At 36.8% G+C, this 17,608-nt stretch overlaps 1 protein-coding gene across 1 annotated transcript; it reads left to right on the top strand.

Annotated features, from left to right (window-relative positions):
• The first annotated feature begins 15,333 nt into the window (after positions 1 to 15,333).
• Positions 15,334 to 17,260, top strand: LOC116187015. Its single transcript, XM_031515587.1, has 2 exons — positions 15,334 to 16,199; positions 16,408 to 17,260. The coding sequence occupies exons 1-2, from the start codon at positions 15,575 to 15,577 to the stop codon at positions 17,070 to 17,072; spliced, it is 1,290 nt and encodes a 429-aa protein (XP_031371447.1). The 5' UTR covers positions 15,334 to 15,574; the 3' UTR covers positions 17,073 to 17,260.
• The last annotated feature ends 348 nt before the right edge of the window (positions 17,261 to 17,608 follow it).

Genomic DNA, 17,608 nt, shown 5'->3' with positions numbered 1-17,608 from the left:
ACCCACCCCGGCTCTGCCACCAACCCGCTCCGAGCCCGACTCCCCTTTCTCCCCCTTCCTTCCCAACCTCACAACCCGATGAAGTCTACTGGGGAAAGCTCGAGTGAAGCAGCTTCGACGCCCACCATGAAGAATAGGTTTGAATTTAAACACGTACTCCATTATAATGGAGTGGCCAGCTTCGTAACGAACCAAACTTAGACTCTCCTTGATATCTCCTAGATGATGTCATTGATATCTATCTCCGCAACTTTACTGAAACTGAGTGGAGGAAGAACTGCGCTGGTGTTAACTGTTGCGGCTATGGCTTCAAACCCTGAAACACTTGGCCAGGATAAGGAAGGAAATGCAGGTGCATCTCTTAGATGGGCGAAGGAAGAAATTTGGGATATTGGGGCATCAGTAACGAAGAAGGACAGAGGCACGTAAGGCAATTCATTGAAACTTGAAATGGGGCTCGGAGCGCACAGGTGGCAGAGCAGGGGTGAGCGAGCGACAGTTCTATTCAATATAGATGTTGTATACTATATCTTTATTGTTTCTTTTTTTTATTCAAGTAATTAAATTATTTTTTATTTGGTGGAACTAGTGATTTGATTTAATATTGAATCTGTCCGACTTGTTACAGGCGAGATTGAGTTTCAACAAAAAGGTACATGGTAGAAAAAACCGATACTCAACAGGAATGAATCTTAAGGTAAAAAGATAAAGGACACGTGTACGATCAAGATTTTATGCAATGGGATCTAAGGGGTAAGGATAAAACAACCGTTAATGTTTTTGCTAGCCAACCGTGGTGACATCACCCATCTATCATTATAGGTATTTAAAGTAGACTCATCAAGTCTTTGCGACGAGAGACTTCTATTCTTACAAAGAGAGCATGCCACAACATCATTTTTTACAAATCCTCAATTCAAGATTGAAAGTTTCTTCATGTCCGTGCATGAAATATACATATTTTTTTTTCAAGATATCTATTATTATATTCATGTTTATAAAATTAAAAAAAAACATTAGGGAGGTGTCCATCAAGGTACGAAATTACATAAAAATATAATAAAAACAGTCAATTTGGAACGTTTACACCTGTCACATTTTGAACAACATTGAATATTTTTAGGGTGCAAATTACATATATTAAATCAAGTTTTCTTAGAGAAAATAATTATGAGATACCTAATGAAACATCATGACAAAAGCCTTACAATGTATACGATATATATATATATACAAAAAATCAATTTGCAAAATACCCGTGCTATGCGCGAGCCACATGACTAGTTCAAACTATGATCAACGCATCCTTAGTGGACCAAATGGTCTCGGATTTGAGTTACGCGAATGAAAAAAAAAATCCATATTGTAAGAGTTTTATCCTATTGGTGTGCCAGTCCGACTCGAATTGCATTAGTCATGACTCGTTGAGTTTTTGAATATCAGGTTACACATCCAAAAAAAAAAAGGTGCAACACCCACGCTATGAGCGAAAACTCCTCAAAATTAAATATGTACCATAAGACTCCAAATGGCACTGACATTTGTGATTGTGGGCTCCTCCAATTGACGCTTGCCTGCAAAATGGCCATCATGGCTTCTATGATAACCCCTTCCTTCGAATTAAATTTGGTATGGCGTGACAACACGTCCAGGGTTTGATTGTGAAGGATGGAGGCAGTCGGCTCCCTTTGTCTCTCTCGGTTCTCCAACTCGTAGTTTCAATTTTTTCTGTCAAAGCCAACAAGTGCATAGTTTGATAATCTTTTAGGAGAGCTGATGCGGCAGAAGACGAGTTGGCAAATCGGTACCCGGAGAAAAACAAGTTATGATAACCAAGTTTCGAAGGAAACGGCCTCAAGAGCACAACTCACAGTCTTTAGTGTGAAATAACGAGATTTAAGGCGAATTCCATCATTTATGACCTCAAAATGGCATTTTAATGTTATTTTGGCATTTTTGCAATTTTAAGAATAGTTTATGTCTTTCTTGCAATTTAGACGTTTTAATTCCTATTTAAGCTTTGTAAAACCCTAGAGTTAAAGACAGTTGAATTTTTTTGAATGAATGAAATTTCGAGAAAATATTTTTATCTATTTTCCCAAATTCAACATTGATTGAATCAACGAATTTGATGCCTATTCCTTGGTATTTGTAGAATCAACAGGTTATAGAATATTGTTTTCTGGCATTCGTGCGTGAATCAACATATTACAATTGTTCTTAGTTCCGCTGCGTCAGTTGATATCAGAGATGGAGAGCCCGAGTTCGATGAGGAGGAGGTGCTTGTAGAATAGTGTCCTCCAATCCATTTGTCGAGGGCATGGATGTATGTGAGAGGAACCACCGTAAGATATGTCATGCTAAGGAGAGCCAAGAGGATCTAATGACATTAGTTTCCGCTACAGATTCTGATGTTATGAACTTCGAATCATCCATATTTATCGGGGATGAAATAGTTTCCACTATAGACATTATCCATAATCCCGACATTAGTGCTCATGACGAACCTAGACTAGTCTCTGCTGGTCTTACGGATCCCTATGTGGAATCTAAATTGGAGCAAGAACTGTCTCTATCTGCTCTTGTCCCATCTCATGCAGTGGGACACAAGCTGGCAGTGAGTGATTCAAATGCGGAACAGGATGAAAGAAATGAAAATTTTGCCACATCTTATTCCAAGCAAAGTGCTTTACTAAGGCGCTGCCAATTCTTTGAGATGGCAACAACTAATAGTAACTTCGCAAGTAGTTCCATGTCTATTTCGGATATCGATAATGTTGTCAGATGGGACTCTAAGACATTTGATTTGCTATTGCCATTGACAAGTTCGTGCGGTCTGGGAGAACATCGACAAGAGGATGGATTCACGAAGAAAAGATAGGAGGGAGGCGAGGTTGAAGTAAGAAATTGAGAAGTACCGTGCCTCGAATCAATAGATGAGGACGAGGATATCAGATGTCTCTATCGAACCAATCACTGTGGCAAAGTATTTTAAGTCAAGATTTTTTCCAATCATCCATTCTGGAGAATGGGCTGACATCGGTTTCTGGTCAAGTATGGAAGATGTGTATGTTTGTGTAGATAATTTTGCGCATGATTATGGATTCGAGAATCTAAGCGGTAGGCCTAATGCCTTCTATGGGGTTTTCAATGGGCAATTGAACGCAATGTCATCTCTTGGACGCAATTTTATCTCTAGACTCCTAGGGCGAATTCGAGGATGAATTCTCTCCACCCAGGGGAGAATGATGCGGCAGAAGGCGAGCTGACAAATCGGTACTTGGAGAAAAAACCAGTTCTGATGACCTTGTTTCAAAGGAAGCGGCCTCAGGAGCATAACTCACAGCCTTGGGCTGTGAAATAACGAGATTTAAGGTGAATTCCATCGTTTAGGGCTTCAAAAGGGCATTTTAATGTTATTTGAGCATTTTTGTAATTTTAAGAATAGTTTATGTCTTTCTTGCAATTTAGACATTTTAATTCCAATTTAAACTTTGTAAAACCCTAGGGTTAAAGACAGTTGAGTTTTTTTGGATGAATAAAATTTCGAGAGAATATTTTCTCTATTTTTCCAAAATCGACATTGATTGAATCAACGAATTTGATGCCTATTCCCTGGTATTCGTAGAATCAACAGGTTATAGAAGATTCTTTTCTGGCATTTGTGCGCGAATCAATAGATTACAATTGTTCTTAGTTCCGCTGCGTCAAGAGCCAAGTGTGATTGCATGCATTCATCCATACTTGGCTCATCTGCTTCTTGTATTAAAAGCCATGGTTGCGGTTCAAGTCCAAATAAGCTCTCCCCTGCTTACCGTTAATTCCACCAATCTGCATAACTCTCGGCTATATGCTCTGCCATTAAACTCTCCATCGACAATTTATCATTATCGGACCACATTTTATTATTATACTTACAAAATTTCGAAAGAGAGAAAGATTATGCTCGAAAATATAAAATAAAGCTCGATCGATGACTAAGTTGTTTAGTATCAAAAGTGGTAGAAATTTCAGGAAACAAGTCCCCCCAACAACGCCAAATAACTTGGTTGACGGTTTCAAACCCCGCAAGTGCATGGGTCGTACAAGTAATAAAGTGATGAGTAGAGTTTCGTTCCCATGAGAATTTGACCTAAAACTCTACTAACGATCGAAATTATCAAAACTTGTCGAAGTCGAGCAAATTAAAATTTAAGTTTTTCTTTAAAATAAAAAGCAAATTATGATTAATTAAAAATTAATTGGTGGAGACGACCTAAGATTACAATTTTCCCCAACACTTTGCTAACTTGATATATCTTCTCTATCTCTAATTAGTTCAAGATCAAACCTACCAACCTAGAGTTCTTAACTATTTTTAAGGCTCTTTTGAATCACTCGAGAAAATATTTACACTAACCGACACCCTATAATTCTATAGTTACTGAATTAATGCAAGTTCATTAAGTACCAACCCTAATCTGGCTACCTAAAGTGAATAAGTATATTCCTATTCTACCTAGAAATCAACCATAAACTCGAATCTCTCCAAAAAATGATCTATTAAAGCCGATCTTAGGCTAATATACCCCTAATCCATATCTAAAATTTCCCTTTTGAGTTCATATTGAAATCAATACAATTAATAATCTGATAATTATAAGCATTAAGTACGGAAAGAAACTAAATATGTTAGACTCAAAAACTCATTAGATCAAGAGAAAATAATCAAATTAACTACATGCACAACGCATAATGTTGAGAAAACACATAGATAAATTCAATCTAAACATTAAATTCAAAAAGAACGGAGTAAAGGTTCAAGATAACTGGCAATCAATTACCACAAAACCCAACCTTCATCTCCTTCTTTGGCCTCATGCCTTCTGCCCCCTTAGTTGTCCAGACTGAGCACATGTCCAACCCTTGCCTTTTCTGACCAAAACAAAAAAAAAACCAACAGGACCAAAATCTCCAAAATTTCACATAAACCTAATTCCACTAGTCATGTTGTCGGGATCTGGAGCGGGCTCATATGACCTTATGATAACTCTTTATATTCAAATTATTTTATTTCCAATAGATTATGAATTCGATGCTAAGTTTTCGATGTGTTGGTAGTTTTTTTTTTATATAGTTTTTAGGTCATGTGTTTTAGAAAGTGTTCAACCTTTTTTAATAGTTTTGGTACTTATGGTGATGTGTTTTCGTGTTTGTTAGGGGCATCAGAATGATGGATTGTAGTTGCTCTCGCTGAAGTTGCAACTCTAACAATCGAGAAATCGCAACTCAAGTTGTAAGAGCAGAAGGTTTAGAGTTGCAACAATTCGAGATAGTAATCGGAACTCTGACTGGTTTGCCACCTTCCCTCCCAAAACCAACTTACCTTTTTGAAAGTCATCAATGGTAGGCCACCTTGTGATCAAATGGTCAAGTTGTAAACTTGATAACCCCTTCATTTATGAGGGTAAAGACAAGGAGATTAAAGGTGTGGCCTATGTTATAGTAGCAAAGAGGAGGAGAAAAATTTATATACGTATCTCCATCTCTTTTCTTTCTCTATTGCTCCTTTGTTCATAAGCAAGAAAGGGAGGAGATGAGCCGCAGAAAACAGGGCAAGAACAGGGGAGAAGAAGGCCATATTCACGCCAAAGAAGAGAGAAGAATCGAGCAAGGGATCAAGAAACCGATAACACTCGAACCTCTCCTTTTACTTCCTTATCTTTTCCTCTTGTTCAATCATGATATATGCTTGTGAGATGATGTATTTTGTGAGCATGAACTAATCCTTTACTAGATGGAACTCGATGCTTATTTAGCAGCATGACTCTCTTCTCAATTGTTGAATGAATATGAGTACTTGTTCCATTTTGTTCTCTATGCGTGTGGTTGTTTAGCCATCAATTACATCGATTGAATAATCTTAGCAAACTTGATGGAGTAAGTTACGGTTTAGATAGGAGATGGAATAACCTTTGTTCGACCTTGACTAGTCAATGATCGGGTTGATTCACAGGTATAGAGAGAAATACACTTGCTCGCCTTGGTTACCCATGGTCGGGATTGGTGCGTAATGAATCTATTTAGATTGTTGTGACTTCCATAGAAATATAGGGAGTCAGTTTAAATAGACAAATCTTCTAGGCAACTCGAAACATACCTAGGAGTGAATATTGAATATCGGGTGGACTTGCGAATATTTGAAAACAACAAGGGAGACAGTATGAGTTTAGTTATGAAAGCATCGAGGGAAATCGAGACCCTAGGCTTCCTTATCCTTGTTTTACAATATTTGAACTAGATAGTGTCTTGTTGGTTAGTGCTTTGTGTTTAATTTTACCTTTCATCTAATCAATTGACTTGGCTATTATAGAGGTGTGATAATTGCAGTGATTAGCAAAATTATTAGATCAATTCCTCATGGGAACGATACTTGACTTATCCCTTTATTACTTGCACGATCCGTATATTTGTGGGAGATAACAAGTTTTTAGCACCGCTGCTGGGGACTTGATTTCTAATATTTTTGCTAACATTGATACTAAGTATTCTCATGGGAGATCAAGTCTTTGTATGCATTGAGAGAATTTTGCGGGGAATTCGTTTTTCCCAGTTTTGTTTTTGAATTGTAATTTGACAGAAAATAATTTCTAGTTGACTAAACAATATTGTGTATGCAGACTCTCAAAAAATATTGAAAGTACTTTTCTGTAAAATAATTTCATTGAAACAGATAGAGAAAAGCAAAACAGAATTATTCAAAAAAACCAATATATTTTCAGTAGTTTTTCTGAAACTTTTATAATCTTATTTGAATTTTATGATTTGTTATAATCAGAATTTTATATTTTTCCTATATTTTCTAAACTTTTTTGGGAATTTTCCTAAATTTTATATTATACAAATTTTCTAAAATTTTTCATTTTTTTTCATTTTTCTATTTTTTGAATTTTTTATGCATTCATGTTATTCTTTTGAATTTTTTCACACCTTGTCTACAATTTGTTTGTATGTCAGCAAAAAATGAACAGAAAAAATTGATGGGTGCCAAATTTGGAATGATAAGAAAATTGATGTGTTTTTTAATAGAAAGAAGATCATACCAGATTTGGAAAACACAATCAAATTTCGTGATTTTTTGGCTCAATTTACCTTTTTTGTTTTATTATACGTTATTAACTTGCTAAAAGATGTCATGCTATTAAAATGAGAAGATGACGATTTTATATTAAAACCGATCGGTTCAATGGGTTTTTCGTTCTTCATTATAAATTAGAAAAGTGAATTGTTGATGTGTGATTTGAGCACCATACCTCAAAAGTAATAAAGGGATGATTTGACCCATCCCTTGATTACTTGCATAACTCGTATACTTGAGGGAGGTAACAAGTTTTTGGCGTCGTTGCTGGGGACTTAATTTCTAATATTTTTGCTAACATTGATACCAAGTATCCTCATAGTAGATCAAGTCTTTGTACGCAATGAGAGAATTTTGAGGGGAATTCATTTTCCCGAGTTTTGTTCTTGAATTGTAATTTGACTGAAAATAATTTTTGGTTGACTAAACAATATTGTGCATGCAGACACCCGAAAAACACTGAAATTACTTTTCCGTAAAATAATTTCATTGAAACAAATGGAGATAAACAAAAAAAAAATCAGAAAACCAATGTATTTTTAGTAGCTTTTCTGAAACTTTTATCATTTTATTTGAATTTTATGATTTGTTATTTTTTGAATTTTATTTTTCATATTTTTTCTAAACTTATTTTTGGGACTTTTCTTAAATTTTCTATTATACAAATTTTCTGCAATTTTTCATTTTTTTCATTTTTATATTTTTTGAATTTTTTATGCATTCATGTTATTCTTTTGAATTTTTTCACACCTTGTCTGCAATTTGTTTGTATGTCAGCAAAAGATAAATAGAAAAATTGATGGATGCTAAATTTGGAAAGACATGAAAATTGATGTATATTTTGATCAAAAGAAGTTCATACTAGATTTGAAAAAACAATCAAATTTGGTGATTTTTTTGGCGTAATTGACCTTTTTTTTGTTTTATAATACGTTGTTAACCTGCTAAAAGATGCCATGCTATTAGAATGAGAAGATGATGATTTTATACTAAAACCGGCTGGTTCAATGGGTTGTCCATTCTTCATTATACATTAGAAAAGTGAATGGTTGAAGTGTGATTTGAGCACCTAACCGGAAAAGAACCATTGCTTCTAGACTCACGCATTAACCAATTAGCTAACCAACCGTTTTTGCTGTTTTATTTCCACATTTTATAATGCTTTTATGACAATGAACAATTTTTGTACTTGTTTAAAAATTATTCTTATACATTTTTCAACTATCTAATACCATAATATCATTAATAATCATTTTTACCAAATAACATAGCATTTATTTAATTTTAATTTAAGATGCGATCCGACCCATCGAATCCTGGTTGAACTCGTGAACCCATGTCTCGACCAATTGAAGGTCCGGTGTAGTTCTGATAACACTGCTAATCAGCAAGCAATACGTAATCGCGATCACAGATTATTAACACTTTTTCGTTCATGCTTTGAACCTTGTGGCTTATGCAGCCGAAATATAGCACACTTTTCCTGGTAAAATGGTGTGAATTTTAAAATCAACGAGCTTAGTTGAATTCGTAATGCTAAACTGCAATAATCTGAATATAATTCATGAAATTTGAGATTATTATCATATTTCTGCAATTTTCCTTGCAATTTCCCACAATTTACTCATCCAATCTCTTGAAAAAATATAGGAGAACTAATAATCAGGTCACCCCGTTCTGCTAAAAAGGCCTGGGCCAGTTGATGGTTGCCCTAGAATTTCGAAATCTAAACTTGAAAACCAGTTCGGCCCATCAAGAGGCCCGACGACAATCCTTACGAAAGACTAAACAATACAATGGCCCAAATCCAAGATGCGTATGCTCAAAGTTTTTGGGCCAAGGATGAATGCATGAGGTACTCTTAGGACACCACAAATCCAACTACCCCAAGGATGGATACATGGAGGCGGAAGGGGGCAGTCGCCTCCTAAATTTTTTCCGTAAGAAAACATAATCCTTTGAATTTTAATGAAAATTCTTATACTTGTCCCTTTAATTCGAAGGAATTGTCTCACCATTGGGCCCCTTAAGGGTCTCGTCGCCCTTTAAGTCAGATCTCGGGTCCGTTCCTGATCAACCAAACACATGGAATCATGAGAGTACTCAGGTGGCTGCAGCATCTAGCTATGGGTTTCCAGCTTTGCCTTCAGAAATTTAAAATTGTATTCTCCTCTTTACGAGATTAAATTTGCATGCTTACCACTCGACCAATAGTTTTTATTATATTTCATATGGCTTCTTGCCTTCTCGAATCACACCAACGAAGGAGAAAAGAGGAGGGGAAGAGAGAATCTGAAAAAAGAAAAATAAAGTATTATTCCATTCCCTAACTTTTATCTTTGTTTTTAATTTAATTTTTATCTTTTAAGTTTTAAGACAGGAAGAATCGGTGAATTAAGGCTGTCATTGTGAATTTAAGCAGCTTTTTCCCATAAGATCAGATGCCATTATGGGGGCATTATTAGTTTAATTTGCTGCGGGCATCGTCTAATTAAAGCTTAGCACTCAGCCCCAAATATCCCCCGTAGGGGGAAAATTTTATTTGTATACAATAATACAAATAGAAAAGGCTATTCTTTTCTAACACTAGAGAGTATTAACGTATTATTAAGATACTTAAAATTTAGGGTGCTGATCATTAACGTTAAAGTGACACGTGATATGTCTTGACATAAGAGAATTTAACCTAGGAAAATGCATATGACAGGTCATGTAATAGACCAATAGGAAAATAGATAATGCTCTATGACCATCAATATTCACATGATTACGTGCCGATAAGGTGTCTCCATTTATTCATTAATTACGCTATGCCGATGAAGATGTGAGATATCTCCTAAGGACATCTATAATATTATAAATACATTATTAATTACAAGGCAAAGAAATAGAAAGGGGTCCCGTCTAATATATGACAAAAAATCACTGTATCACATTTTGTATTTTTAGTTTAAGTGTTTAGTACTTCTACTATTCGTAATTAGTACAAGTGTTCATTAATTTTTACTTTCGGTTCAAGTGTTTAGCGTCTTGAAAAATCCATCACAAATAATAATTTTGGATTAAAGTATTTAACATTTGAATCGAAGTATTGGATGTGTCACTCTACAGTTTTTCATGCAAAAAAGTTTGCATTTGGTTACGTAGATTTGTATTTTTTTTAATCCTTTTTTCGTCATGTTTTCATTTTTTTTAATACCTATCATGTGACTTGCATGATTTTCTATTTTGAACTTTTTTTTTTCATCCCGTACCTTTAATTTTTTTATTTTGGAAAAATAGCATCATGTATCTCTACTTTTACATATTATATTAGTTTTATCTTAACGTCGATTTTTTTTCAGAGGTATCCTAACGTTAATGGTTTGGTTTCAAATCTATCTCGCCGTAAAAAATTCGTCCATTTTTTACAGAATTGATGACAAAATTCCCGATATAAGGAAAAATTACACCATATATAACAATATTTTTGTTGTTTCTCAGTTTTATCATAACATTTTGATGCTTTCTCAATTTTATTCCCACATTTTGGTAGTTTCTCAGTTTTATCCCAATCTTTTATTGTTTTCTTAATATTATTCCAACATGTTGGGATAAATTTGAGAAATTATGAAAAGATTGGGATAAAATTGAGAAAAAATAAAAAGGTTGGGATAGAATTGAGCAAAAATTTAATGGTTGGGATAAAACTGAGAAATAACAAAAAAAAAGTTGGAATATATGATGTAATTTTTCCCTTATATTGGGAATTCCGTCATCAATTCCGTCAAAAATGGATGAAATATTTATGGGGGAATAGATTTGACATCAAACCATTAACGTTGGGATACCTCAGAAAAAAAATCGATGTTGAGATAAAACTAAGGCAACATGTGAAGGTTTGGATATATGGTGCAATTTACCCTTTTTATTTTTTACTGTGTCAGGTTTCCTTTCATCCATTGTTCTACCAAAATTTTGATGACAAGTTGGTAAATTTTGCGGTTAAGTTCATAAAAGTTGCCGCGTAAATGATCCATCATCAGTTTTCTAGCTAGCTAGTTTCCAGTTGAACTAAATCGAACTTATGCAAAACGGTGGCGTAGTACAATCTGAACTTCTTCATTTTTTCATTCAACTATATCAAGGTATAGAAAAGAAAGGAAGAGAACAAGATAATTAAGAAGATGAAAGTGATGTTAATATGAAAATAGAATAAACTTATTCCAAAATATTCGGGTTTTCTCTTTTTTGGGGCTGTAATTTAGTAGATTGAATAAAATCAGTTCAGTTTATTTGGGAGCTAGAAAAATTCATAATGTATCGTTTACATGGACTTCATGAAATGCACACTCCATGTCGCCAATTTTCAATAGATAACTGGACGAAAGGAATGAAACCCAAACCCACCCCCCCCCCCCCCCCCCCCCCCCCCCCCCAAAAAAAAAAAAACCCAACCTTAAAAAAAAGAAAAAAAGAAAAAGAAGTAATTGAAGAAAATTTTAAAAATGAAACTGAAAATAAGAAAAATAGGAAATCTTCTAAAGTTACACGATAAAAAAAAAATAAAAACATGCAAAACATAATCAAATCTTTGTATATTCCCATTTTTTAATAAATTTTATCAAGAAGAGATTAAATTTGCATATATTTTCAGTAGTAATTATGAAGAAGTATCCAACTAAAGTTGTGTTTGTTTACAACGTAATGAAATATGTGCGAGATTGAGCAAGGGAGGGTTGGTCCAGGAGAAGGTCACCGGATTGATTCATTGGTTGCGTCCGCCTGAGAACTGGGTAAAGCTAAATACATATGGGGCTTCTGAAGGGAATCAAAGCATGGTAGGCGTAAGGGTCTCCTTCGGGATTCGGACGGGCAATGGATTCTCGGTTTTGCCTGAGCTTTGGGGGGTCTTTACTAGTTCAGAGTTAGTATGGGAGCGAGACAGATCGCAGGTTATCCTAGAGGTTGATTCAGAGGTGGTATATTGCCTTATTCAAAGTCGTGAGCCTTGTGCACCTCAGTTGGCAATGCTCGTGGGCGAGTTGCTTGACAGAGATTAGACCGTTTAGAGTGCCCGCATCTATAGGGAAGTGAATTCTTGCACATACTAGTTAGCCACGAATGTTGTTCACTTGCTGCTTGTAAACCACATCTTTCAGCACCCCCAGACCGAAATTGGAGCATCACTTTTTGGTGATATCATTGGTGCCACCATACCTCGCCTTTATAGAGTATATATTGTTTTTCTATTTTTCTCTGTGCTTAGACCCTGTTTCAACTATCGAAAAAAAAGGGTTTAAAAGTTAGTTAAAAATTAGTTACTTTGGAAAAGAGGAGAGACAGAAAAATGAAAGATAATTGTCTCATCTATTTAATCATTGAGTTAAAAACCACTTAATGAGCAAAAAAATTTAACTTATGAAACAAGTCATTTTTTATTTATTGGTGTCTTTTTCCCTCACAAAATATTTTCTCATCCTTATGATTATTCCTCTTACTATATATTTCTTTCTTTAATTATTTAAATGCTTAATTTTTAAGAAATTAATTTATCAAACACTACCTAAGTCATTAACTTGATGAAAGGATAGTCATTGCTGCTAAGAAGGTTGTCAAGCACTTTTAGGTTCTAGAGCCCTTCAGTCGTATGGTTGAGAGGTCAATCTAAGTGCGAGTCGTGCATGGCCTGATGGCCGAGTCCGTCACACGCCAATCAGCAGATTGGTCATAAGTAAGGCTCGTCCGCGGTAAAATTTAAGGTTGGCCGTTGTCGTCAGGGCTAAGCTGAGGCCTCCAGGTGCATGTGAAAGGAGGTATTGTTTGTGGTATAAACTTCCGGAAAGGCATAGTCAGCGAAAGATCACCTTTATATATTGTGCAACATAATTCAGTATGGATCTTAATCAAATAATAAAAAACTATAATCGCTTGAGATTAATTACTATCCCAAGTAATAGGCACTTATGATTATGTCTGGAGTTGAACTCAAATGGATTACTGACTCCTATGAAAGCTTCATTACATGAGAGATTTATGAGTTTAGTACAATAAAATAAAAATCCTAATAACTAATAAAGGAGTACAAGTAGTCCCACTAAATATCAAATCTGAAGCATTTTGATTACCAGACGAGAGCGTACGTCACTGCTACACTCTCTTTTTACTATAGGGAGTTTAACTCCTATAATATTACTCTTTTCTTTAATTTTTATTTATCGTGGTAATAAAAGCATAGGTTTCTGGAGAAAAAAGTTTGGTGCAAAGGTATTGTTCTCAATATAGAATCAAAAGATCCTGAATTCGGTACTTGATAATAGGATTTTTTGTGCCTTTTTATTTTCTTCTAAGTTTATCTCTTCTAAGCAAATGAGTCTCATTTATAATCGAAAATGCAAAGAGAGTATAAAAGGTTGGTGCAATTTTTGCACCTAATTAATAATTTATTTTACTGATCTCTTTACACCTATGCTAGATCAAGTACATTCACAGAAATAACTCGTCAAAATGCCGAGAAAAAAGTTGTACTCAGCATAAAGAGAATATATGATATGATCCAGCTAGAGGACCCTTCACACGGGCATGTGGAAGCATTCCAGGATGACGGGGTATGGCATGAAGTCGAGCATTGGGACATGCACGTGCTAGCTGGACTAAGAAAAAGAGCACGAGCCAAGCAAATCGAACTAGCCATGGAAAGGATGTTATTGCATGTCCATGGAGGAGTAGTCAAGCTCTTGGGCGGGCTGCATGTGGAACTAGAAGCCACGATCGTTTATATCCTAGAAATCTATTTAGAAGAGGATCCAAGTTCAAATGACTGAATTCAGTTGCTTTTCAATTACTTGGGCCTATTTCATTTTGAGCTCATTACACTTAGGATTTATTTTAGTTAAGCCCATTAGCCCATTTAGGTTATCGGCTAGTATCTCTCTATAAATAGGCATGTGGCCTCCCTAGAAAAGACAAATCAGTTTTCATTCTACTTTGTGAGAGATGTTTTCTCTGAGCTGTTCTGCAGCAACTTCGACGATATTGCAAGTGTGATGACTTGTGATTCCCGACATTTATAATATTGGTTTCTGGCTCCCTATAGCTAGCGGGTCAATATTCCATATTATAATATTGGTCTTTGGCTCTTTATAGTCAGCGAGTCAATATTCTCTATCCTTGAAACCTTCATTGGACGATCCCGGGTTTGATCTCATTCTATTGTTGTTGGGTCTCGCGGCAGGTTCGTCGAGATTCACATCAATATATAAATGAACACAACAATATATTATTTATATAATTTATGATTTATTTATTTATTTTTAGTGATATTACGAGACATATACTCACCCTATTACTCAAATTAATTTTTGTTCAGACGAAAACTTGGCTTTGGTCATGAGGGTTTTTAATCTTTTTTTTTTCTTGAATGAGACCATTGGTACTAATTCAAACATCAGCTTGACTCTTTATCATGAAGTGTATTCTGTTATTAAGAGCTTCATTTGCTGTTAAATCACATTCTCGTTGTTGGAATCCAAGGGCGATCCAACCGACTCGAAGAAACGAGAAACACGAAATAGAAACGACACGTAAATAATTTGATGGAATTACGAGTATTTACTAGATCGCACAAAGGAAATTACAACAAGGTGATACTTGTATTTTTCCAAGCCCAAACCTGACCTACTATCACTGAGACAAGTCTCACACTAAGCTCTCTCTCACGATCTTCATCGTCACCTCTCCTGTGTTCCAAGACTATCTCTCTATATATAGATTACAAGACCCACCACCATGTTTTCTGATAAATATAATAAATATCCCTAATAATATATCCTAAAATACTTATCACTAAGAAAATATATAAGACCACCAAGAAAGATTTTCCTTTTTAAATAGATTCTGAGTTACAATGAAATCGCACCACAACGGAAGTCAAATTTCGAGATTCTCTCTCGGCCAAACTTGCCATAGCACATCAGTGCAATTGCCATGGCACGATTTGTTGATCGTCTCTTTATATTGTGCATGGCAGGTCTAGCATTTTTGCCATGGCTCAAGTTGCTAAATGCTTCCTTTTCTTCGGTAGATTTTTCGTACTCGTTTCTGGGTCTTCGGGTCTTTCAAATCTTCCAACTTGATGTAAAATACCACCAACAATCGTAAATATATCATTAATTTAATATAATAAAAACAGTATTCACCCAAAAAATATATATATAGTGAAAACAGTAATGAAAACACACTACAAGTGCTGGGAGCCCACCGGTCCCAAATCAAGAAATGAACTCTCACTTCCCCCAAAAGCAGAGAGCTTCTATGCAAACTCTCCTGTTCTTCTAGTTCTCTTTCCCTCTTATCTTTTCCCCCTCCTTGTTTCTACATTGCACTGTTAGAGACTCACCTCTGCAATGTGGATCAAATCCAAGTGAAGTGAGAAGCAGCAAACAGAACACAACTCGAATCACTTCCGAGATCATAGTAATGGCAAAGACCACCAAAACCGTGAGGAAGACCATAGAGAAATGCCCGAACAAGGCATCGGGTCATCAGTCTCAGAAGCTGGGGAGGACCCATTCTTGGACATCTGTGAGGGGCATCCTGTCCTGCAGGAACCAGAACCCAAAACAGCAGGTCGTGGAACTGAAGCCCATCGAAGAGCCGGTGGTATCAGGAGGACCGGCAAACGCGAGCAAGAAGTGCAAGAAAATGAGGTGCTCAGGCTCACTCTGCAGCAACACCAAAGTCATGCACAGGCCCCTCGAGACATCACCTTCGGCCCCATCGTCTTCGTCCACGCCAACCGGGAATGGGGCCGCCCACAAGAAGAGGTCCCTGAGCTCAGTGGTTTCTTCTTCTAACTTCACTGCCCCTGCATCATTCAATTCCTCAGCTACCACGGGTGCGGGAGCCGGAGCTGGATCATTTAGAGGAGGGAACCGGATGAACCTGAGGAGGTTCTCCGGGTGCTATGAGTGTAGAATGGTGGTGGATCCTCTTGTCACCAGAGACCCTTCTCTTAGATCCACCATTTGCAGCTGCCCGGAGTGCAGCGAGATCTTCATGAAACCCGAGAGCTTGGAGCTTCATCAAGCCGTTAAACATGCCGGTAACAAAATTTATCGTGTTCCTTAGTTTATCTTCCTTTCTTTACACTTCTTATAATTCTCATGTTCGAGGTTTTACAGTCTAAGTAGAGTTTTCCGAACAACATATATGCTCATGCCGTCCTCAAGAGTTTCCATCGAGTTTTACGAATACACTTTTAATTTTAACTATTTTACTTGCTCTCTCCGGTCGCGATTCACTTAATACAGTATCGGAGCTGAGCCCAGAGGACACGAGCAAGAACATAGTCGAGATCATATTCCAGTCAAGCTGGCTCAAGAAGCAGACCCCGATCTGCAAAATCGACCACATCCTCAAAGTCCGAAACACCCAGAAAACCATCTCTAAATTCGAGGAATACCGTGACCAGATCAAGTCAAAAGCCTCCAAGTTCGCGAAGAAGCAGTCCCAGTTCCCCCGCTGCGTGGCCGATGGGAATGAGCTCCTGAGGTTCCACTGCACCACATTCTCATGCCCACTTGGCCTCGACGGGTCCACGAGCCTCTGCTGCAACAACATGTCAGCCGCCTCGAGATGCAATGTCTGCAGCATTATCAAGAACGGGTTCAAGGTCGCCGGGGCTGGCGGGGCAGATGTAAAGGGTATCTTGACTACCGCGACGAGCGGGCGGGCCCACGATCGGGCCAGCGGGTGGGCTGCCGGAGATGCTGGTCGGGCAATGCTCGTGTGTCGGGTCATCGCGGGTAGGGTGAAGAAGAGTAATAATTGTGCCGGTGAGGTAGGGAATAACTTGTTGGAGGAGTATGATTCTGTTGGAGGGGCTGTTGGGGTTTACTCCAACTTGGATGAGCTCTATGTGTTCAATCCAAGGGCCATTTTGCCTTGCTTTGTTGTGATCTACAGGTGGTTTTAATTTAATTTATTTTCCAGGCACTCTTATTAGAGTTAATTTCTTTCTTTTATTTTCCCCTCTTTTGTGAAGAACATGTGTACCTGAGGGGCTGCTGTAATTTTTCTTTTCTTTCTCATGTAAAAGTACAGGTAGTGAAATGCGGCACGCTTGAAATTAAGAGATTTCAAGCTCGATTCACACTTGGTGAACCTTTTGTCTCCATTTATCGAGCTTTCTTTCCATCTATGAGGTCCATAAACTTCGTTTCCATGGTAAAATGGAAAATCTTTCTCATGGGAGAGGAGGAAGTTGATCTGAGCCGGGACAGCTATTTTTCAAGATTTTGGCTTATTGAGCAACATTCCCATGTGGGACAATCCGACTATCATTATCCCAATGCACAATTGGTTAACGGTATTCTCAGGACTATACGTGGTATTCTCACTAAGAAATTACTGTGGCTGTCAGGAACGATTTTTCAGTGAACAAATTAACGCGATGCGATGTTCGTAAAATATTCTGAACTATAGAATTTTGGATGTTCAGTTGATTTTTCT

Source organism: Punica granatum, chromosome 8 (assembly GCF_007655135.1).
Source record: "Punica granatum isolate Tunisia-2019 chromosome 8, ASM765513v2, whole genome shotgun sequence".
Taxonomy (NCBI): Eukaryota; Viridiplantae; Streptophyta; class Magnoliopsida; order Myrtales; family Lythraceae; genus Punica; species Punica granatum.
Note: the sequence above shows the minus strand (reverse complement) of the source record. Positions and strands in the feature narration are given on the sequence as shown.